General features: G+C 51.0%; 1 protein-coding gene and 1 long non-coding RNA gene across 8 annotated transcripts in view; one reads left to right on the top strand and one right to left on the bottom strand.

Moving 5' to 3' along the window:
* The window catches only part of LOC105490575 (golgin A3), a 63,087-nt gene extending 39,188 nt beyond the window's left edge, over nt 1–23,899 (bottom strand). Inside the window, exons 1-4 of one of the 7 annotated variants that reach the window (XM_011756332.3) lie at nt 23,653–23,899; nt 9,272–9,606; nt 5,250–5,522; nt 2,327–2,439 (exon numbers count right to left, since the gene is read on the bottom strand). In XM_011756332.3, coding sequence (XP_011754634.2) covers nt 2,327–2,439; nt 5,250–5,522; nt 9,272–9,428 — 543 coding nt within the window. In that variant the 5' untranslated portion in view covers nt 9,429–9,606; nt 23,653–23,899. The other 6 variants (XM_071070703.1, XM_011756331.3, XM_011756335.3 and 3 more) reach the window with 6 other exon arrangements.
* On the top strand, nt 16,716–20,071 carry LOC139356588 (uncharacterized). The gene is made up of 2 exons (XR_011608619.1): nt 16,716–17,685; nt 19,685–20,071. It is a non-coding gene; the product is annotated as an uncharacterized lncRNA (long non-coding RNA).
* Nucleotides 23,900–24,434: the final 535 nt, after the last annotated feature.

Raw genomic sequence — 24,434 nt, 5'->3', positions numbered from 1 at the left:
GTAATCCCAACACTCTGGGACGCTGAGGTGGGCAAATCATTTGAGGTCAGGAGTTCAAGACCAGGCTGGCCAACATGGTGAAACCCCCGTCTCTACTAAAAATACAAAAACATGAGTCAGGCATGGTGCTGGGCACCTGTAATCTTGGCTACTCAGGAGGCTGAGACACGAGAATCACTGGAACCCAGGAGGTGGAGGTTGCAGCGAACCAAGATCGCTCCAGCCTGGGCAACAGAGTGAGACTCCGTCTCTCAAAAAAAAAAAAAAAAAAATTAGCTGGGTAGGGTGGCACATGCTTTTAATCCCAGCTACTCAGGAGGCTGAGGCAGGCGAATCGCTTGAACCCGGGAGGCAGAGGTTACAGTGGGCCAAGATCACACCACTACACTCCTGCTTGGGTGACAAAGCGAGATTCTGTCTCAAAATACACATATATATTTTTTTCTTTTTTTCTTTTTTTCTTTTAACTGCTCATTGACAATGCACCTGGTCACCTAAACTCTGATGGGAGATGTACAAGGAGGTGAATGTTGCTTTCATGCCTGCGAACTCAACATCCATTGTGCAGCCCATGGATCAAGGACTAGTTTTGACTTTCAAGTCTTATTACTTAAGAAATGCCTTTGTAAGGGTACAACTGCCATAGTCATAGTGATTCCTCTCACGGATCTGGGCAAAGTAAACTGAAAACCTTCTGGAAAGGATTCACCATTCTAGATGCCATTAAGAACATTCATGATTCATGGCTGGAGGGGTCAAAATATCAACATTAACAGGAGTGTGGAAGAAGCTGATTTCTACCCTCATAGACGACTTTGAGGGGCTCCACACTTCTGGGTCCACACACTGCACCCGGCCTTTTTTTTTTTTTTGAGATGGAGTTTCGCTCTTGTTGCCCAGGCTGGAGTGCAGTGGTGTGATCTTTTTTTTTTTTTTTTTTTTTTTGAGACGGAGTCTCGCTGTGTCGCCCAGGCTGGAGTGCAGTGGCCAGATCTCAGCTCACTGCAAGCTCTGCCTCCCGGGTTTTTACGCCATTCTCCTGCCTCGGCCTCCCGAGTAGCCGGGACTACAGGCGCCCGCCACCTCGCCCGGCTAGTTTTTTGTATTTTTTAGTAGAGACGGGGTTTCACCGTGTTAGCCAGGATGGTCTCGAACTCCTGACCTCGTGATCCGCCCGTCTCGGCCTCCCAAAGTGCTGGGATTACAGGCTTGAGCCACCGCGCCCGGCCAGTGGTGTGATCTTGTGGTGGAAACAGCAAGAGAACTAGAATTAGAAGTGGAGCCTGAAGATGTGATTGAATTGCTGCAATCTCACAATAAAACTTGAAAGGGAGGGCTGGGCGCAGTAGCTCACGCCTGTAATCTCAACACTTTGGGAGGCCAAGACCAGTGGATCATGAGATCAGGAGATCGAGACTATCCTGGCTAACATGGTGAAACCCCATCTCTACTAAAAATACCAAAAACATTAGCCGGGCGTGGTAGTGGGCGCCTGTAGTCCCAGCTACTCGGGAGGCTGAGGCAGGAGAATTGCGTGAACCCGGGAGGCGGAGCTTGCAGTGAGCCAAGACGGCGCCACTGCCTGGGCGACAGAGCAAGACTCCATCTCAAAAAAAAAAAACACTTGAATGGGTAAAATCCTATCAAACAGCATTGCATGTTACAGAGACACCTTTTGTAAGAGAGTGAATCACCATGGCAAACTTTACTGCGGTTTGAAGAAATTCCTACAGCCCAATCTTCAGCAACCACCACCCTGATCAGTCAGGAGCCATCAAGCTTGACGCAAGATCCTCCAACAGCACAGAGATTACACTTGCTGAAGGCTCAGATGATCATCAGCATCTTTTAGTAATAAAGCATTTTCAAATTATGTGGGTACATCCGTTTTATTTAGACACAGTGCTACTGCACACTTAGTAAACTACAGAAGCGTATACACATAACTTCTTTATGCTCTAGGAAACCAAAACCATGTAGGACTTGCTCTATTGCAATGTTTACATTTTTGTGGTGGTCTGGAACTGAACCCACAGTATCTCTGAGGTCACCTGTGTTTGCTTTCTTTGCTTTTCAATTGGCAGATTTAGAAATAAAATGTGCTTGTTGCAAAAGAAGCAGGACCAGGCAGGGGGCACAAGCCAGGCTCCTGTGGAGTCCCCCAGAGGTGGGACCCACACGACAGGAGCAGAGTCAACCGCTGCAGAGGCCCCTGAGCCCATGGCAGCTCACAGAAGCCAATGGCAGGTCCCAGGGTTATGTGGGACCAACAGCTGTCTCTAGGGCAGGAAGCTTTCCATGAGCTTGTTTGGGAGAGGAGACTCACCCTCTCCTGCTGGCGCTTCACCCTGTACTGTTTGAGCTGCTCTTCCAGCCACTTCCGAGCCTGAAGTCGGACCTGCTCCTCCTTCTCCAGTGGCAGGGAAGAATCTGTAGAGCCTGCAGTGGGAAAATGGCCATTTGGAAACTCATCAAATACCAGGATGCAGAACAATCAGGCACAAGAACTTGGTCGTTTTGTACTTAATTACCCATATATTTTACACCTAAACAATGCAGAGCCATCTTGTTTGGAAGGACAATTTCTAGATCAAGAGAGAACTGTGAGCCCCTGACACTGACCACAGGCGGGAACCACCTCACAGGAGACACACTGGTCAGGCACTGGGTCTGTGATCCCAGGACGAGTACACCCCACCTGGAGGCATCCCCCGGTAAAACAGGAAACCACGGCAAGTGACTTTTTTTTTTTTTTGAGACAGAGTCTCGCTCTGTCTCCCAGGCTGGAATGCAGTGGTGCGATCTCGGCTCACTGCAAGCTCCACCTCCTGGGTTCAAGCAATTCACCTGCCTCAGCCTCCCGAGTAGCTGGGATTACAGGCGCCCACCACCACGCCCGGCTAATTTTTTGTATTTTTAGTATAGATGGGGTTTCACCATGTTAGCCAGGATGGTCTCAGTCTCCTGACCTCATGATCTGCCCACCTCAGCCTCCCAGAGTGCTGGGATTACAGGCGTGAGCCACTGCACCCGGCCTTTTTTTTTTTTTTTTGAGACGGAGTTTCGCTCTTGTTGCCCAGGCTGGAGTGCAGTGGTGTGATCTTGGTTTACTGCAACCTCTGCCTCCTGGGTTCAAACGATTCTCCTGCCTTAGCCTCCTGAGTAGACGGGATTACAGGCATGCAACACCACACCTGACTAATTTTGTATTTTAGTAGAGATGGGGGTTTCTCCATGTTGGCCAGGCTGGTCTCGAACTCCTGACCTCAGGTGATCCGCCCGCCTCAGCCTCTCAAAGTGCTGGGATTACAGGCGTGAGCTGCTGCGCCTGGCAGCAAGTGCCTTTTAACAACAGAAAGAACTGGGTTCAAAGCTGGAGCTGTGCCGAGCACTCTGAGGCAGGCTCAGCTCTCACCACGCTGCAACTTCCCCTGGCTTCACAGCAGGTTCTCCTGACCCCGCTGGGAGGAGCACGTGAAAAGCCGGCACTGTGGAGTTACAGGCAGTACCCAGCCACAGGAGCTCAGCTGCCGCTGGGTCACGAGACCCCGCGTGCATTTCCTTGCGCAGTTACATTTGGGGTCCGCTTTGACGCACAGCTCATCTCAGCTCCTACAGTCACAAGCCACGTTACGAAAAGGCTCTGGCGGTACTCAAACGGCTGAAGCCTGGCGCCAGGCGTCACTGCAGAGTAAATGCTGCACAGGCTCCGCCCTCCAGGGCTGGAAGCAGATTACCTCAGTCTCCAGACAGACGAGACTCCAATCCGAGGTCATGCTCCGGGACAGGAGGGGAAAATTATAACGTTTTAGCCAAAACCAGAATTTAAAATATCTAAAACCCAGACCGTTCATTTTGGGTGATGAAAGGGGTGCATGGTGCGTGCCAACGTGTTACAGTTACAAACCCAGGGCTCCACTTCCCAGGGCTGAGTGTGTGGCCCTTGTCCTTCCTAAGCTAACAGCAGACACAGCCCGATGGCCTGGGTGCCGACCAGAGAAGGGAAGCATAATCACGCAGCAACACTTTACACACGGCACCCTCCTTACATGTGGATGCTGAGGAGATGAGCAGCTACTGTCCTAAATAATCCCTAAAATCTGAGTAGTCACCAAGAATTTCACTGCAAATGTACCATTATTAGTTTATACATTTTATCACTGAAAAGATCTCTAGTCCTTTTCACGAGGCAAAGTGGTCCAGACAGCTAGACCGTAAGTGGCAAATGCAGGTCTATGGCCATCAGACAGATATTTACACAAGTCGGCAAAATGATCAGGGTTTCAACCAAACACTGATGCAGGAGACAGGCTCAGAGCCAGGCGCCAGCAGGAACAGGTGACCGGGGCATCCCACAAAGGCGTGCACGCAAACCCAGCACTGCCGTCACACGGGCACCTGGGCCAGAGCTCACACATCTGTAACTTTAGGACCCCAAAAGTAAATAAACTAAGTTGAAAAAAATCAGGAATCTAGACTTTTTTACATGCTACTTCTCAACTAAACGCTGGCAATGAGTTTTCAGAATTGTTTCAAATAAACACATGTGAAATGCAGTTTGATTTCAGTAATTTGGGGGGTTTTGTTGTTTTTATTTAGTTTTAAGAAATTTTTAAAAATATACTGCAGGCCAGGCACAGTGGCTCATGCCTATAATCCCAGCATTTTGGGAGGCCAAGGTATGACGATCACTTGAGCCTAGGAGTTCAAGACCAGCCTGGGCAACATGGTGAGACCCTGTTTCTATAAAAAAAAAAAAAAAAAAAAAAAATAAGATTACCCGGGTGTGGTGGCGTGCACCTGTTGTCCCAGCTACTTGACGACAGAGGCAGGAAGATACCTTGAGCCTGGGAGGCAGAGGCTGCAGTGAGCTCTGACTGTGCCACTGGACTCCAGCCTGGGCGACAGAGCAAGATCCTGACTCTAATTAAAAGAACAAAACAGGCTGGATGCCCACGGTCTGCTTACCAAGCACCTGGGTGACACAGGACATGCAGGCCGGCCTTTAACGCAAGAGCGTCAGCACCGCTGCCAGTCAGACCGTAGCAGAGCCTGGACTCCAACTGCATCTTCACTCTCTAATGTGAAGCTGTCTTTGCTAAACGCACAGCCCTGCATGGGACTTGGATGGCACACAGCAGGCACAGGCACACAACGGCTCAGACAGCAAGTGCGCAGGGCACCTGCTCCCAAGGGGCTGAGCGACACGAACATGGAGAGTGGGAAAAGCGGCGGGAACGGATGCTTACACAGTTGCGTTTCTTGCATAGGAAGACTGAGTCTGAGAGACTGCAAAGCTTCTTTTCTAACACTGCCCTCAGCACTAGTTCCCTGAGCCTTCCTTAGGTTGTCATGGAAACCAGCCACACCTGGAGAGGCATCAGGGCCCACTGGGCTTGTGGTGGGGTCGAGAGATGACGGAGGGTCTGGCGAGGGTGGCATTGGCCCGTTCTGACAGAGGCCTCCCTGGCCAGGTCCATCTGGGCTTTCTCCTTCCGTGGAAGCTCTGTTTACCTCAGCACCTGGAAAGACAGAGTACGCTGGACCACCGTGGATTTAACAACAAGTCATGTCGCTTTTCAGACACGCAGCTGGAGTAGGAGAGAAGAGGATCCAGACTCATGAGCACAGTACCTTCTCACCCCACAAAGGCGTTCACTCTGAGAAGAGCAGCCCATGGGCCCCGTCCCACAGCCGGGGTGGCCAGGATAAGGCCCACAGCCCCGCTGGTGTCATGTCCTCCCTGTAAGGTGAACTCGCCCTCCACGCCTCCACTCTGGCTGTAGAATTTATGTAGTAACGACAGTAACATTTCCTCTTTTTATTTTTATTTTTTGAGATGGAGTCTCGCTCTAGTGCCCAGGCTGGAGTGCAGTGGCACAATCTCAGCTCACTGCAAGCTCCACCCACCGGATTCAAGCGATTCTCCTGCCTCAGCCTCCCGAGGAGCTGGGATTACAGGCACCCACTACCACATCTGGCTAATTTTGGTCTTTTTAGTAGAGACGGGGTTTCACCATGTTGGCCAGGCTGGTCTCAAACTCCTGACCTCAAGTGACCCGCTCACCTGCCTCGGCCTCCTGGAATGCTGGGATTACAGGCGTGAGCCACTGCACCTAGCCAATGTTTCCTTTCCATTTAAGTAAAACCAATAAGAAATCTTATGAAAGTCGACTGTTTAAAACAAGCAAAAACCACAAACGCTTAAAACACAGCTGACAATCTTTCTAGCAGGCACTGGGAACAGCAGTGATAATCAGAGTCACAGCCTCACATTTACAAAGGCTGATTCTGGAGTCATTTCAAAGCCTAAGCCTATCCTCCAAGGCGAGGACCCTACGGCAAGGAGGTGGATTACGTCATCAGAACACCACCCGCGAAGCAGAGACAAGCCAGAACTGCGCTTCTGCTCAAACACTGCCTGCTGGGTAAAGGCCTGGGTTGAACCAGTGACAATTCTATACCCACGTGCTACCTCAGTTCACCCACTAACATGATTATATATAAATTACCCACAACACAAACTAAAACATATTTCCTCATCACACGGAAGAAAGACTTCTTTCAATGAAGTGATTTTCAGTCTTTTCCCTGCCCCCAACTGCTGACTGGCGGGTGGGTCAGTTCAAAGAACCAAGACATGTGAGGGGGAAGGGAGGGTCCTCAGGGGGTTCTGGCCCTGGTTCCAGTGGCTCTCGAGGCCTGGCAACACCCCTGCCTCTCACAGCGGTCGGCATTCCTTGGATCCTATGTGCATGCAGTAGAGTAAATTCGCTTTTTGCTCAGGCAAATTAAAAATGGGTTTCTTTCACTTGCAAATGTGAGTCCAAACACAGCTACTTACTGTCATGCCTCCTGAAAGAAAAACCAGAGTAAAAGCAGGGGTGCCACAGACAGGAAGCCAGAGCAAGGGGACCCCGTGAACGCACTGAGACGCCTTTCATGCAAACGACCCGGGAGCTCCACTGCTGGGAGAGGGGGAACCTTGCATTTCAGATAAAAGTTAATGGGTTAGACCAGGCGTGGTGGCTCACGCCTGTAATCCCAACACTTTGGAGGCCGATGCAGGTGGATCACTTGAGGTCAGGAGTTCAAGACCAGCCTGGCCAACATGGTGAAACCCTCATCTCGACTAAAAAGACAAAAATTAGCCACGCACGGTGGCACACATCTGTAATCCCAGCTACTTGGGAGGCTAAAGCAGGAGAATCACTTGAACTCGGGAGGTGGAGGTTGCAGTGAGCCAAGATCGCGACACTGCACTCCAGCCTTGGCGACAGAGCAAGACTCTGTCTCAAAAAAACAAAAAACAACAAAAAAAGAGGTTGGCCACATGCAGTGGCTCTCGCCTGTAATCCCAGCACTTTGGGAGGTGAAGGTGGGAGGATAACTTGAGGCCAGGAATTCAAGACCAGCCTGGGCAACGGCAAGACTGTCTCTATAAAAAGTTTTTAAAATGAGCCAGGCAACTGGGCACAGGGGCTCACACCTGCAATCCCAGCACTTTGGGAGGCCGAAGCGAATGGATCACCAGAGATCGGGAGTTCGAGACCAGCCTGATCAACATGGAAACTCCATCTCTACTAAAAATACAAAATTAGCTGGGCATGGTGGCACATGCCTGTAATCCCAGCTACTCGGGAGGCTGAGGCAGAAGAATCGCTTGAATCTGGGAGGCAGAGGTTGCGACAAGCTGAGATCGCACCACCGCACTAAGCCTGGGAGACAAGAGCAAAACTCTGTCTCAAAAAAAAAGAAAATCAGCCAGGCGTGCTGACACGCCTCTGTAGTCACAGCTACCCCAGAGCCCAAGGCAGGAGGATCGCTTACGCCCAGGAGCCCAAGGCAGGAGGATTGCTTACGCCCAGGAGCCCAAGGCAGGAGGATTGCTTACGCCCAGGGGCTCATGGCTGCAGTGAGCTATGATTACACCACTGCACTTCAGCCTCTTCAATGGAGCAACACCCTGACTCTAAAAACAGTAATAAAATTTTTGAAACAGAAAAATGAAGAGGTAGAGGCTGCAATTAATCAAGCATCTTGCTCAAGGGCACAATGCTCCTGAGTGGCAGATCTAACAGCAGGTTCCATGGCTGTGGGTCTCAGAACCCCTGACCTTGGGCCTCCAAGCTGTCATCTGCCTCACCTGATGTTTTCGTAGCAAGGACCAGCGAAGCCATCCTAAGTGCCTGAGTATCATTTTACAGGAATTAGACTGTGATTTCTGATAGTAAATTAGCACATCTATAGTCTACTGTTTTAAAGCACTGAACCTCCTGGCCAGAAAGAGGCAGAAGTGAGTGAATAACTAACTCACCCTTTCCCTCTGACACGTGCATAGCCCCTGGGGGCTAACATAAAATTGTGCTCAGTAATCCTTAGATCTCTATTGAAATAGTTCTGAATTCTAGCTACTAAAAATTTGGCCACTGACCAATCAAAAAGGCAGAATTTGGCCAGGCACAGTGGCTCACTCCTGTAATCCCAGCACTTTGGGAGGCTCAAGTGGGTGGATCACTTAAGATCAGGAGTTCGAGACCAGCCTGACCAACATGGTGAAACCCCATCTCTACTAAAAATACAAAAAACAGCTGGGCGTGGTGGTGGGTACTTCAGGAGGCTGAAGCAGGAGAATCGCTTGAACCCGGGAGGTGGAGGTTGCAGTGAGCTGAGATTGTGCCACTGCACTCCAGCCTTGGCAACAGGACACTGTGTCACACACACACAAAAAAGGGGCTGGGTGCGGTGGCTCACGCCTGTAATCCCAGCACTCTGGGAGGCTGAGGTGGGCGATCACCTGAGGTTGGGAGTTCGCGACCAGCCTGACCAACATGGAAAAACCCTCTCTCTAATAAAAATACAAAAAACAGCCGGGGGTGGCGGCGCCTGTAATCCCAGCTACTCGGGAGGCTGAGGCAGAAGAATCGCTTGAACCCAGGAGGTGGAGGTTGCAGTGAGCCGAGATCTCACCACTGCACTCTAGCCTGGGCAACAAGAGTGAAACTCCATCTCAAAAAAAAAAAAAAGGTAGAATTCTGGGCAGGGAACACGACAAAGACCCATAGATCCCTTCAGGGAAACACTGCTGCTGCCCCACAGGTGTCAAATGGCGTTCTGTTTAGCAGGAATGTGCCTGATCTAAAGGTGGCATCATTCAGTTACTAAAACATACTCTGAATGAAGTGAAAAGCTCACAGTGGTCTCAACACCACGTCCTCCCTCAATACCACGTCCTCCTGTGACCAGCACACAGAGGAACCTGACGACTTACGCTGGGCTTTGTCCTGCTGGTCAGGTGGCACCAGCGGGTCCTGGTCAGGTGGCACCACTGGGCCCGGGGGCTTCAGGGGGCCCTCGGGGAGAGCCAAGGGGCCACCATGGGATCTGTCCTCCTGGAGGCCATCCTGCTCGGCCGACGCACCGTCCATGGTCAGGACGACACCAGCTGCACTGACGCCGTGGGGCTACAAGTGAACCTTGGTCAAGCGTGGTTTCTGCCATCAGCAACAGCCAAGAGCCCCTGGGAGGGGCCCCACTGTGTCTCCCATTTTCAGGAGATCGAATGACTCAAATGGCTTGAGGTTAAACCAGCTAATATCATGATACCTGACAGGAGAGAAAGAGAAAAAATGTATTATGAAACTTTTACTTGTCAGATTTCAAGTATCGATTACAAAATTAACATTTGGTTCCCAATTTGCATATGTACAAGAAACAAATACAGACTTTTTCATTCAGCAAATAATCCTGGAGCGCCTACAATGTCCTAGGTTTTGCGGCTAAAATGCTGACCCAGCCACACTGGGCCCTTTCCTGAAGGAGCTTAATGTCTGTGTCGGTGCCAACTAAAGAACATTCTACCGGGACAGTGCGGCTTTCTGTCCCGGAGTAGCTGTATTGTGGAGTAGCTATCACACAGGGCAACTGAGGAACTGAGTTTTAAATTTAAAATTAATTGGCCGGGCGCGGTGGCTCAAGCCTGTAATCCCAGTACTTTGGGAGGCCGAGGCGGGTGGATCACGAGGTCAGGAGATCGAGACTATCCTGGCTAACAGGGTGAAACCCCGTCTCTACTAAAAATACAAAAAACTAGCCGGGCGTGGTGGCGGGCGCCTGTAGTCTCAGCTACTCGGGAGGCTGAGGCAGGAGAATGGCATGAACCCGGGAGGCGGAGCTTGCAGTGAGCCGAGATCACGCCACTGCACTCCAGCCTGGGAGACACAGCGAGACTCCGTCTCAAAAAAACAAAAATAAAAATAAAATAAAATAAAATAAAATAAATTAATTTGGGCCAGGTGTGGTGGCTCACCCATGTAATCCCAGCAATTTGGGAGGCCGAGGCAGGCAGATCACATGAGATCAGGAGTTCAAGACCAGACTGGCCAACATGGTGAAACCCCATCTCTACTAAAAATACAAAAACTAGCTGGGCGTGGTGGTGCACACCTGTAATCCCAGCTACTCGGGAGGCTGAGGCAGGAAAGTCGCTTGAACCTGGGAGGTGGAGTTTGCAGTGAGCCGAGATCATGCCACTGCACTCCAGCCTGGGCAACAGAGTGAGACTCCATCTCAAAAAAAAAATTAGGCCAGATGCAGTGGCTCACACCTACTATCCCAGCACTTTGGGAGGCCGAAGTGGGTGATCACCTGAGGTCAGGAGTGCAGACCAGTCTGGCCAACAGAGTGAAGCCCTGTCTCTGCTAAAAATACAAAAAATAGCTGGGTGTGGTGGGCACCTGTAATCCCAGCTAGTTGGGAGGCTGAGGAAGGAGGGTCACTTGAACCTGGGAGGCGGAGGTTGCAGTGAGCCGAGATCGCACCACTGCACTCCAGCCTGGGCAACAGAGGGAGACCCCATCTCAAAAAAATTTAAAAATTAAAATAGACTCGCAGGCCTAGGTGTGCTAGGGCACGCTCCCCTCTCAGCCAGTGGAGTGACTGTCCAAGGCCAAGGCTCCTGCTGGCAGCTCTACCCCTTCAGGTTGGACAGCTCAGATCTGGAGAAACAAAACTTTAAAAAGCAGGTGCCATGGATGTGGTAACTGTATACAGGGGGTACAAGGACACCAGAAAGGCAGCTGCCTTGGAGTGGGGGCACAGAGAGGGCATCTCACAGCAGGGCCCATTCCCGTCTTTACCTGTAGCTGGGTTAGAGCGCTCTCTCTCTCTCTCTCTCTGTCTCTCGCATGCACACTCTCTCTCTTAGCCCTGCTGGGCTACATTCAGGTGAGCAAAACTTTGCCCAACATTTGACAAGTGATTATCCACCTTGAAATGTGCTGGTGATATTATTAACTTGTTTCCTTATCAACAGGTAAGATGCTAGCACGAGCTTCCATTCATTCTGCAGAAATGTTGGCATTTATTCCTTTAAAATCAGTTTCATATTAACCTACATTATGTTCCGTGTTTAACATTTTTCATGATAAACATTACACAACCTTCGCCTCTAGCTTACAAATCCCACACAGAAGGTACAGACAAGAAGCTCACGTGGGGCTGCGCGCAGTGGCTCACGCCTGTAATCCCAGCACTTTGGGAGGCCAAGGCGGGCAGATCACCTGAGGTCAGGAGTTAGAGACCACCTGGCCAACATGGTGAAACCCCATCTCTACTAAAAATACAAATAACTAGCCGGGTGTGGTGGCAGGTGCCCATAATCCCAGCTACTTGGGAGCCTGAGGCAGAAGAACCACTTGAACCTGGGAGGCAGAGGTTGCAGTGAACCAAGACCACACCATTGCACTCCAGCCTGGGCAACAAGAGTGGAAACTCCGTCTCAAAAAAAAAAAAAGAAAAGGGCCGGGCGCAGTGACTCACGCCCATAATCCCATAACTTTGTGAGGCCAAGGTGGGTGGATCACTGGAGGTCAGAATTTCAAGACCAGCCTAACATGGTGAAACCTCATGTTTACTAAAAATACAAAAATTAGCCAGGCATGGCGGCATGTGCCTGTAATCCCAACTACTCAGGAGGCTGAGGCAGGAAAATCACTTGAACCTGGGAGACAAAGGTTGCAGTGAGTCAAAATTGTGCCATTGCACTCCAGCCTGGGAGACAAGTGCAAAACTCCATCTCAAAAAAAAAAAAGCAGCCCACGTGGCTGGTCCTCGGGAGCACGTGTGCCGCTGGCCCCACAGCAGGATGTGCCTGTCTTTCTAGTTTTTACTCTCACTCTATCTGCCCTCTAGACTGGTCACCCGTAAAAGAGGAAACCCACTGGTGGTGGGTGTAACCCAGTCCACTGACGCAGTCAGCAACTCACTGAAGGGCGTGCAGACCTGTATCTGCTCATAGCTATAATAATCCACCATTCCTCTCTGCCGCCTTGCATCCTACAGGCCAGAGACAGTTATGAGTTCATAAGAGTGTTGCTCAGAGCATTAAAAGGGTACGTATGCTATTAGCATGAAACTAGCAGTAACGGTTTGTAACCAGAAAGCACTGTGAATAGAAATGTGTCATAACATTAGTAACTATAAACCCAGCACAGCTAATCAGGAAACTACTGTAAACAAAGGATCCTAGGAGTCTTGACTCAGGGTGCCTGGCACATATAAATATTTAAAGATTAAAACAATGTCTGAATCACAGAAGTGAAGGAAGTTACTGAGGCTGGTCAAGAGCTAATCCTGTGTGCAACAAATTCTCAATCTCACTTTTGTGTCTACGACCATCTAGTAACATCTTTCATCCCTGGATCTTCCAGGTGGGTGGGTGATAAAGGGTCCCTAGAGCCTGGGCAGGGATCTGAGCTACACACCTGTCCTTACACACAGCACAGAACCATCTGAAAATCACTTTCCAGGAAAACCACCGGGACCTCCACCAAGCCTGCCCCTCAGCTACAATCGCAGACACGCCCCGGGGGGGGGGTGTCAGTCGGCCACGCCCACCCGGGAGTGGAGAAGACACCCCCAAAACAAGGGGAGGAGCATCAGCAAAGGCTTCCCGTTCGACCACAGACGAATTACAAACCGACACGGGATACACGAGTGGAATGTGGACTCTGCTACGCCACTGAATATTGGCACCTGCACATCTGGTCCTCCTGAAAACTTCCTAGCAAAAGAAAACTTGTGTTTTGCTTTGTGATGTCTTTGCTTCTGCCTTGCGGGGGTGGGGTGATGATATGGAAACGACCGTGTGTGGCTACGTGTGCAGTCCCTCCTGGCCCCTCAGGTAAAGGGTCTTGTCCATCCCCTCTGCCATCACTGTACCTCACGTGGCCTCCACCACAGCACGTCATGTCTGCCACTGTGTGTGTGCCCATTACATGGCGAGATCCTTGAAGGCAAAGACTCATTCCCCATCTGCCTCCTACCACCTTGAATACTCCCAACTCCTAAAGTGCCAACGCGGATTTAATTTGCCGAATTAAATCTCCAGTTCTGCTGAGTACACTCCTCGGCTACAAAGCTAATGGTTCCAAAACAAAGTGATCAAGTATTTGAATCCTTGAGCGTCAATACTCCCTTTTAAAATACAGAAAACTCTAAACATCTGAAAGCTTCAGTTCCAATGAGGGAGTCCAGGGAGTTAGAAACTGGAAGAGCAGCATCACGACCACAGCCCAGGCACCACCACCTGAACAGAAAGGATGGGACGACCAGCAGGACCCGACTCAGTCATTACAGGCAGAACATGCAGAGAACTGCTGCAGAGGCCCACAGCGATGACGTCCGGGCCTTACACTGACCAAGGAGGAGGAACATAGCCAACGAAGCTCAGGTCCACCGAGAGGGCATGCCAACACGGTGACAGCCAGCTGCACCAAGCTCTCTGAGTCCAGTGCAGTCACAGATTCGGCTCACGTAATGCCCCTGCTGGCGTCCAAGCAGCCCACCCCCCCGAGAACGGGGACCCCGAGACGGCGACTGTAAGTCACAAAGACGGCCCCTGTTTATAGGCAGCTCCTCCTGAAGCCGGACCAGAGAGAGAATTCACTAACTGTCTGGAGTTTGCTGACAGCGATACTTCTTCCTGTAGGGCAATAAGCTGGCAGTCTCGGTCGATCCTCAGTCTTGCTTGATTTTTAGTTAAAATTCGGAATGACTCAGTCATCAGGGCCTCATTACCTCAGACGACTGACAAAAGCCAATCTCCGGGCAGCAAGGAGGAGGAGCAGCCAGTTGCCAGTGCATCACAGAAAGCTGTTATTAGGAACATGACTCGCTTTTCATTTTATTTTTTACATAAAGAGGCCAGTCTGATCAGTCTCACTTATGATCACTTGCACTCCTACATCTCTAGAGGGAAAAGACGGCACAAAGCTGTCACTTAGAACTCGGAAAGGTACACACAACCCTAGGTTCACAGCTGGGTAACATCAAGGGACTTCACACTGCAAAACCACCACCTCAGGCACCTACAGGACGTTCAGCTTCCCCCACACCTGAATTCTGTATACAGACATTCACGGCTCCATCTACTCCACCTCGTTTCAGCTGTCCTATCGGGTATGACAAACAACAGAGCACAGCCAAAGACCAAACACGATTTCCCAGGAAGACAGTACCTGGTGGAGGCCACACTAGTATCCAAAAGTAAACAGAGATCTATACACAAAGTGAAAACCAAAAGCAAGCCTCACGTCACTGCAGAGACGTAAAGGGCAGGCTTGGAAGTCGGCCTCAGCTCCCGACCCTCCACCACTTAGCTGTGAGATCCTGGGCTAAAGATTTAACCACTTTTAGCCTGTCTCCTCCCGTAAAACAACGAGAAAATGAGTGCAAAATTTTGCCAGGATTAAATACAACAAGGCACAGAGTCTGTCCCATGTCCTCAATAAAATGGCAGTAATTATGACTTTCCCTTTAGTTGTTGCTTGTCAAAATCGCTAAGTAAAAGCCAATCTAAGGCATTCTCACGTGGGAAAGTGCTACATTTTTTTTGAGACTGAATCTTGCTCTGTCACCTAGGCTGGAGAGCAGTGGCGCGATCTTGGCTCACTGCAAGCTCCACTGTCTGGGTTCACGCCATTCTCCTGCCTCAGCCTCCTGAGTAGCTGGGACTACAGGTGCCCGCCACCACGGCCGGGTAATGTATTGTATTTTTAGTAGAGACGGGGTTTCACCGTGTTAGCCAGGATGGTCTCGGCCTCCCAAAGTGCTGGGATTACAGGCGTGAGCCACTGCGCCCGGCCATGCTACTATTTCTTAAGGCAATGGGGGGGGGGGGGGGGAAGCTCCTCTTCAATCTGAGTAAAGTCAAATGATTTATTTCCTTCTATACTGCCCGGAGAGCTATTAAAGGGTTATAAAGGGCTATGTTCATGTCATTTAAAAGACAATTCAAAATAACCCACGACGACGGGTGTGGCTGCTCACACCTGTAACCCCAGCACTTAGGGAGGTTGGGGTGGGGGAATCGCTTGAGGCCAGGAGTTCCACACCAGCCTGGGCAATACAGCAACACACCCAGTCTCTTAAAAAAAAAAATCCACGAGTCACCTGTAAATGGCTTACACTGTCCCAGTGACAATAAACTCCAATCTCTTACCAATCCAGCACCTGCCTACACCAACATCCTTACCTCCATCGCTTTCCCCCTGTGCCATTACACTCCAGCCACATTCTCCGCCTTAAAACGCCAACCTTTCTCCGCCCTCAGGATCTTCAAACTTTCTGCCTGAGACGTGTTTTTCTCACAATTTTGCCTGGCTTGTTTCTCGTCATAGAGGCCTTAGTACAGAAGTCGCCCGCCCCCCAGGCTCCCACACACCAACCACCGCCCGGTACCCTCTCGGTGGCGACCCTGGGCGTCCCTGTGCTAGGTGAGCTCGGCGGGGGCAGGGACCCAGGCCCACAATGACCAGGACCCGCCGCACGACTGACATTCGTCGGGTTCATACCCGTGACAACGCCCGGCCCCACTCGCTCTGGGCACCTGGAATGGAGACAAGTCCGCCAGCGACAAAGGCAAACAAGGAAATGCTCGGACTCCTGAAACCCCGGCTTCCCACGAACCACCCGACACCAAGTCACGCTTGTCAGCTGCAAAGGGCCAGACTAAAGGCACAAGCACTGCCCGAGCGGTGGCAGTGGACAGCTTCAGGACATGCCGCGCTCGTCAGGCGCAGACAAGCATTCAGGAGGGCTCGCGGGCACCGGCATGTACAGAGTCAGCTCCGCTGCAGCTGAAGCGGGGCGCCCAGGCCCGAGGCCACCGCAGCGAGGAGGGGGCGACTGGAACGGGGCCGTCCCGCAACGCTGCAGGGACGGGCCCAGGCCCCGCCGCCCCACGCCCGGCCTCCGCCGCAGCCCCTCGGGCCTCCCCGGCCCATGCACGGCTGGAACCAGAGCCCTGAGGCGCCGCGTCCCCCCCGCCTCTCACCCTGCTGCTGCGGCAGCCAAGGAGGCCGCCCGGCCCGGATGCTCCGGCAGAGACGTGGCCGTGCGAGAGGCGGGGCGAGCGGTGCAGCGGCCTCGGGTCCCCGGAAACAGCCTGCACGCGCTGCCTTCGTTCCGGAACAGAGACTGTCCTCCTCTTCTGCCAGCGGCCACCCCAGAGCCAGGGACGCTCTGGCCGCAGGGTCCGGATCGAGCTCACCTCGGAATGTCCTGAGGCCGGCTTCAGAAAGTGACCTTAGGAGTTTGCGGACCTTTCCCTAGTAGAAACGCAACTTCCGGACGTGCAGGACCAACTCCTTCAGGAAGCTGAACTGAGCTTCCGGCGGAAGTGGCGTGGCCGGGGCTCGGCGGGGGCGCGGCCGTCCTCGGTGTGGGCGTGACTTCCCCGCCCGCCCTAGGCCGGTCCCCGCCCCAACCCCGCAGCTCCACTCGGCCGGCGCCTTTCGCGCTTCAGGTGCCAGTTCAAAGGCGACGCTGCTTTCGACCCTATTTGCTTCCCCTTTAAAAGGCAAAGCTGGACTGCGCGGGGCGCGGGGCGCTGGGGAACGGCTTTCCACCTTCCCTCGTCCGCCAGGCCGCTCTTCCAGTTGTGAGGGAGGAGGCCGCTTCGGGTTCCTCTGTGATGTTGCGCTCATCTCTGCGGATTTTGGATACAGCCTGTCTACGAACCTTTCTGGGATTTTGATGGGATCTGCTGCAGATCATTTGGGGAGCACGGGCATCGCTGACTCGGTCCTTCATCTGCGTCCATGGTGGCTTCTCCATTTATTTAGGGCTTTTGATTTCTTCCACCAGCATTTCGTAATTTCAGCATACAGATTCTGCACCTTTGAAGTGTATAGTATTTCACGTCAAGCAACTGTGACACTGCGTTTTTGACATCGTTTTCCACGTATTCACTGTTGGTCTACACAAACGTGATGAGTTCTATCTTGATTTTGTTATCCTGAGACCTCGCTGAACTCATTAGTTTGAGGGTTTATTTGACGTTTTGCCGTTGTCTGTTGTAAAATCCTTGTATTTTTTACATGGGCCATGATATTATCTGCAAATGCAAATTCTAACTCAAAATGATCACAGACTGAGGCGTAAAATCTATGAATGAAACTACAACTTTTAGAAGAAAACAATTTCTTACGTCTAGAGCTTGGGGAAGAGTTTCTAGATCTGACAAGCAAGCACAATTCACAAAAGTTGATAGCGTAAACTTCATGAAAAAATTAGAAACTTTTCACCAGACGCGGTGGCTCGCACCTATAATCCCAACACTTTGGGAGGCCGAGGCGGGCGGATCACCTGAGGTCAGGAGTTCAAGACCAGCGAAGCCAAATGGTAAAACCCATCTCTACTAAAAATAATTAGCTGGGCGTGGTGGCAAGCGCCTGTAATCGCAGCTACTTGGGAGGCTGAGGCAGAAGAATGGCGAGAACGCCGGGGGTGGAGCTTGCAGTGAGCCAAGATCATGCCACAGCATTCCAGCCTGGGCGACAGAGCAAGACTCCGTCTCAAAAAAAAAAAAAAAAAAAAAGGCCAGGCGCGCTGGCTCACGCCTTGTAATCCCAGCACTTTGAGAGACTGAGGAAGGTGGATCACAAGGTCAACAGATGGAGACTATCCTGGCCAACATGGTGAAACCCAGCTCTACGAAAAATACAAAAAAATTAGCTGGGTGTGGTGGTGCGTGCCTGTAGTCCCAGCTACTTGGGAGGCTGAGGGAGGAGGATCACTTGAACCCGGGAGGCAGAAGTTGCAGTGAGCTGAGATCGTACCACTGCACTCCAGCCTGGGTGACAGAGCAAGACTGTCTCAAAACAAACAAACAAACCTTATGAGAAAGACCACATTAAGAGGATGAAAAGATGAGTTACAGACTGTGAGAAAATATTTTCTTTTTTTTTTTTTTTTTTTTTTTTTTGAGACGGAGTCTGGCTCTGTCACCCAGGCTGGAGTGCAGTGGCGCGATCTCGGCTCACTGCAAGCTCCGCCTCCCGGGTTCACGCCATTCTCCTGCCTCAGCCTCCCGAGTAGCTGGGACTACAGGCGCCCGCCACCTCGCCCGGCTAGTTTTTTGTATTTTTTAGTAGAGACGGGGTTTCACCGTGTTAGCCAGGATGGTCTCGATCTCCTGACCTCGTGATCCGCCCGTCTCGGCCTCCCAAAGTGCTGGGATTACAGGCTTGAGCCACCGCGCCCGGCCGAGAAAATATTTTCAAACCACGTTTGTTGAAGGACTAGTAGCTAGAATATATAAAGAACTCTCAAAACTTGATAGTTAAAAAAAAAAAAAAAATACAATTATTCTGGGCACAATGGCTCATGCCTGTAATCTCAGCACTTTGGGAGGCCGAGGCGGGCAAATCACTTGAGGCCAGGAGTTTGAGACCAGCCTGGCCAACATGGAGAAACCCCGTCTCTACTAAAAATATAAAAATTAGCCAGGTGTGGTGGTGCACGCCTGTAATGCCAGCTACTAGGGTGGCTGAGGCACAAAAATTGCTTGAACCTGGGAGGTGGAGGTTGCAGTGAGCTGAGATCATGAGATCATGTCACTGCACTCCAGCCTGGGTGACAGAATGAGACTCCATCTCCAAAACACACACACACACACAACCAGAAGACAAGCAAAAAACATGAAAAGACATTTCACTAAAAGGATATATGAGTGGCAAATAAGCTTGTGACCAGGTTCAGCGTCACTAGCCATTACAGAAATGCACATTATGTTGACGTCAGGTGCAGAAGCTCACGCCTGTAATCCCAGCACTTTGGGAGGCCGAGGCAGGTGGATCACCTGAGGTCAGGGGTTTGAGACCAGCCTGACCAATATGGTGAAATCCCATTTCTACTAAAAATACAAAAATTAGCTGGGCATGGTGGCAGGTACCTGTAAGACCAACTACGTGGGAGGCTGAGGCAGGAGAATCGCTTTGAACCCGGGAGGTGGAGGCTGCAGTGAGCTGGGATCGTACCACTGCACTCCAGCCTGGGTGACAGCAAGACCCTGTCTCAAAAAAAAAAAAAAAAAAGACTGCCTTGGGATATTAGTATACACCTATTAGAACAGCTGAAATAATATACAGCAGTGGCAATATGGAATGCTGGGAGTAATGTAGTTCAGAGTAATCTCTCAAATAATACACAGCAGTGGCAATATGAAATGCTGGGAATAATCTAGTTTGGGGTAACTAATCTCTCCTACATTGCTGATAGGAACAGCAATAGTGCACCCACTCTGGAATACAGTTGGGCAGTTTCTTTAAAAAGTAAACAGTTTTATGACCCAGCAACTGCGCTCCTAGACATTCAGAGAAATAAACTTATGTCCACCCAGAAGCCTGTACGTTACTGACCCCAAACTGGAAACAACCAAAATGTCCTCTGAGGTGGTTAAACCAACCATGGCTACCCACGCCACAGACACCACTCAGCAAGAAAAAGGAGCTGACCACTGATGTGCGCAATAACTCGGATGAAGCTCAAAGGCATTACACCCAGGGAGGAAAGCATCTCCAAAGGTCTACACTGCACGAACTGTATGACATGTCCACTTACATCACAAAATGACAGAATCACAGAGTGGTTGTGGGGGTCAGATTACTATAAAGGGGTAGACGGAGAGAGATTTTTGTGGTGACGGAACTATTCTGTATTTTGTGACCATGGTTACGTGAGTGTCCTCGTGTGATAAAACGACAAAATGAAGAAAACACTCCACCAAGCTTAGTTTCCTGGTTTTTGTATTGCACTATCCTAAGGTGTAGCCAATGGGAGAAATCGGGAAAACATTTAATTAGCCTAAGATCCAGTATTTGATAGCACAATAGGGTGAATATAGTTAATAATAGTGTATTGTATATTTTTAAATAACAAAAAGAATGGAACTGGAATGTTCCTAACAAAGAAATGGTATAGGCTTGAGGTGATGGATACCCCAGTTACTGGGAGTTGATTGTTATACATTGTACATCTGTATTAAAACATCCAGGTACCCCATAAATATATACAACCTTTTATGTACCCACAATAATTTAAAATTTTAAACATTTAATTAGCAAGCAAAATTGGACAAATGCTCAATTTAAATACAGGCAGAAACAATGAATCTAATTATATATTAAATTGATGGCACAGTGTGGGAAAAATGCTAATCTAAGTAAAATTCTTAACAGCTTTATTAAGGTACAATTTATATGCAATAAAATATACCCGTGTTGTGTATGCAGTTCAGCAACTGTAGTAAATGTGCAGAGCTGTGCACCCATCACTCCAACCCAGTTTCCGGATACTTCTGTTACCTCAGAAGGATCCTTCTTGCATTCACTCCCCATCCCCTCCACCTAGCCCAACAACCACTCAGCCACCTTCTGTCTTTATGAATGTGCCTCTTCTGGACATTTCATGTAAATGGGATCATATCGTATGTGGCTTTCTTGGACACCTTTTCACTTAGCGTGGTGTGTTTAAGGTCCCTGCGCACTGAGCACGTTTCCTCGTTGCATGATACTAGTGTCGGGATACACCCATTTGTCTGTCCATGCATCAGCCGATGGACCCAGAGGTGCCTTACGTGAGCCCAGCACTATTCTGCGTGCGGGGGGTCCCTGCTTTGGTCCAGCTTCATGTTTGTGTGGAGACCTTCAGAGAGCGGTAACTGATGAAAATAAAGCTGGGTGGAGTGTTTGAGCCGGAGGGGCTGCCATCTACATGGGGCCGTGGTTCCTGTTTATTGTGGCCTACTGTGTGCAGGTACTATTCTAGGCGCGGTCCCAAGTCCCTGCTCTTACAGAACGTACATTCTAGTGGGGACCAGACAACAAGCACAGAAGGTGACAGGAAGAGTCAAGAAGAGACAGAGGCAACCTGGGGAGGCTCGCTGCTATTTCAGGCCGATGGTTGAGGGAGAACCTCTCAGGAAAATGTGAGCCAACAAAATAAGAAACAGAGTTGCTGGGCGCGGCGGTTCACACCTGGAATCCCAGCACTGTGGGCTGTGAAGGCGAGCAGATCGCTTGAACTCAGGAGTTCAAGACCAGCCTGGCCAGCATGGTGAAACCCGTCTCTACTAAAAATGGGAAAATTAGCTGGGCGTGGTGGTGTGCACCTGTAGTCCCAGCTACTCAGGAGGCTGAGGTGGGAGGATCATCTGAGCCCAGGAGGTGGAGGCTGCAGTGAGCTGAGATTGCGCCACTGCCCTCCAGCCTGGACAACAGAGCAAGACCCTGTCTCAAAAAAATAAAAAATAAAAAAAAGGTAAAAGAAAGAAAAGGAATCATGCAGGTACTGGTGCGAACAGTGTCCCAGGAGAGGGAAAGGCAAGGACAGTGAGCACTCAAAGGCATCTCTGAGGAAGTAATATTTGAGCTGAACTTGCGTGACAAGGAGGACCCAGGCACGCACAGATCTGGGAGAAGAGCAGCGAGGTGAGGGGGCAACAATCAGAGCCACAAGAAGCCCCTGAAGAGAAGCCTGGGGCACTGAGGAGCCAGCAGGGACGACCGCTAGGGGTTGGCCTGAGCCACAGTGAGGCCATGCCACCTTCTGACAGTAGAGAGGGCAGGTCTGTGGGGCGCACCTGGTGGGCCTGGGGTCCCCGCTGGAAACAGCTCTCTCTGACAACATGAATCTGGGATGTTTGAACACCAAGTGGAGACATTAAGTCAGCAGTTAGAGCCGAGTGTCTGCCACAAAGACCTAGAGCTACAGGGTGAAGGAACATGCGGGGAGCAGGGAAGAGGGTGTTGGGTGCTCAGCCATGCCCCACACTCCACCTCCAACCACAGCACCTCTGAGAACAGACTGGACCTTCCTGAAAACAAACACCAAAGGGGAAGAGTGTGTGGGGGGTGGTGAGCTTCCTGTGGCTGCGCTAAGAAGTTACCACCAACTTTGCTGCTTAAACTAGACTTACTCTCTTGCAGTTCTGGAGCTCGGAAGTCCAAAATGAAGGGGCAGGCAGGGCTGGTTCCTTCTGGAGGCCCTCGCAGGGAGATCTGTTTTCTTTTCTGTTTTGACATCCTGCCCTCCTCTCCCGCTGAAGGCCCTTGCTCCCCCTGCAAAGCACATCCCTCCCGCCTCTTCTCTGTCGCCAAGCCCCGGCCTCTGCTGTCACCAAGCCTCCTCTCCCTGCCTCCTGCCTTTGATTTCTTGCTTCCCTCTTTGATCTGCCCACCTCAGCCTCCCAAAGTGCTGGGATTCCAGGCGTGAGCCGCCGCGCCCGGCCTCTTGCTTCCTCCTTATGACGACTCCTGCAATTGCACACGGGGCCCACAGGATAATCCAGGATCCTCCGCTCATCTCAAGGTCCTTGATTCCACCATATCTGCAAAGCCCCTTTTACTGTGCAAGACTCAAGTGATCAGATACAGACATCCGTGGTGGCAGGACAGGTGGACATAGCTCGGCCCACCACGGGGTGTCAACAGTATCCAGCATGTGGGGTTTGCCAAATAACAAACAAAACCACCCAATTTTTACACAACCCCGTGGCGTGCGAGGTTTCATGGCAGAGTGTTACAGTATGTTCAAGTCCTAAATCCCAGGACCTCAGAGGCGACTGTATCTGCAGACATGGAACACGTCATGAATTTGCATGTCATGCCTGCACACGGGCCACGCGAATCTTCTCTGTATCCAGTTTTAGTATGTGTGGTCTTTAAAGAGATGATTAAGATAAAATGAAGCCACTGGGGCGGGCCCTAATCCAATAGGACTGGTGTCCTCGCAGGAAGAGATTAGGGCACAGACACGCATGAAGAGAAGACGACGTGAGGACTCAAGGAGAAGATACTGTCCACAAGCCAAGGAGACAGACCAAAGAGGAACCGGCCCCTCTGACACCCTGATCTCAGAGTTCCAGGCCCCAGAACTGTGAGAAAATACTTTCTGTTGTTTAAGCCGCCTGTTCTGTGGCGTTTTGATCCAGCAGCCGGAGTGGACCCACATTCAAGGCCACTACTGGGCGAGGCGTGGCTCACAAATGCAGGCTCCCAGCACAGCACACGGCCCTCACGTCAGGCTCCCAGCACAGCACACGGCACTCACAATGTCAGGCTCCCAGCACAGCACACGGCCCTCACAATGCCAGGCTCCCAGCACAGCACACGGCACTCACAATGCCAGGCTCCCAGCACAGCACACGGCCCTCACAATGCCAGGCTCCCAGCACAGAGCACAACCCTCACTCCTGGTCTAATGGCCTTCAACATTCTCTCCTGCGTCCATCCCTTCCACACACATGCACAACCAAGTGTCTGCTCTGTGTGAGGAACACAGATAAAAGACCCCACCATCTAGACTCACCGCCTCAGGAGACAACCACAAAACGTGAGTGACAGAGGAAGGAGCCACTGTTTGTGCCGCGGGAAAGATTTCAAGCCCAGGGGACAGCTCGTCAGGACCTTCACCGTTTGGCAGCCAACTGGTCACCCAGGGATCAGGAGATGCCGCCCTGGGGCCAAACATTTCAGACAAACAAACAACAGCGGGCGACAGGCAAGATCCCTGCTCTATTTTTCAGAGGGGGGAGACAAATGGTAAACAGATGTTTCCTTTCTGACAGTGACAGGTGCTGGGGGGAAACTAGAATGGCTGGCGGGGTTGGGGGTGGGGGCAGCCCTGCAGGAGTCGGGCTGAGCTGGAACCTGAATGAGGAGAGGCTGCAGGAGGGGGAGGGGCCGGCACCTGGGGCTGGTTGTGGGAAGGAGCTGGCTGGATGGAGAAGCAGAGGAACACCCCAGGGGCTCCAGGAGGAGCAGGTAGGGAGAAGAGGTTTTTCTGAGGGGTGGAGGCAGGGGCTGTATGTGCTGGGCCTTCAAGGACCATGAGATGGTTATTCATTACTATGTAACAAACCACTCCAAATGCTGTGGTTTAAACAACTACTTGTTTCTCAGGATTATATGCTGGCTGCCTGGTGCAGCACTGTGCTGGTGTTTAACAACCTTCTCTCCAGAAGAAAACAAAAGCAATTAAAAACCACCCTGATTTGAAGCATTTACCAATTTCCACAGTGCAAACACTCCTCCCAGGGCCCATTCCCACCAGGCCAAGTGGGTAAGGCTGGAAGGGACGCCCTTCCACAC

Source organism: Macaca nemestrina, chromosome 10, assembly GCF_043159975.1.
Source record: "Macaca nemestrina isolate mMacNem1 chromosome 10, mMacNem.hap1, whole genome shotgun sequence".
Classification (NCBI taxonomy): domain Eukaryota; kingdom Metazoa; phylum Chordata; class Mammalia; order Primates; family Cercopithecidae; genus Macaca; species Macaca nemestrina.
Note: the sequence above shows the minus strand (reverse complement) of the source record. Positions and strands in the feature narration are given on the sequence as shown.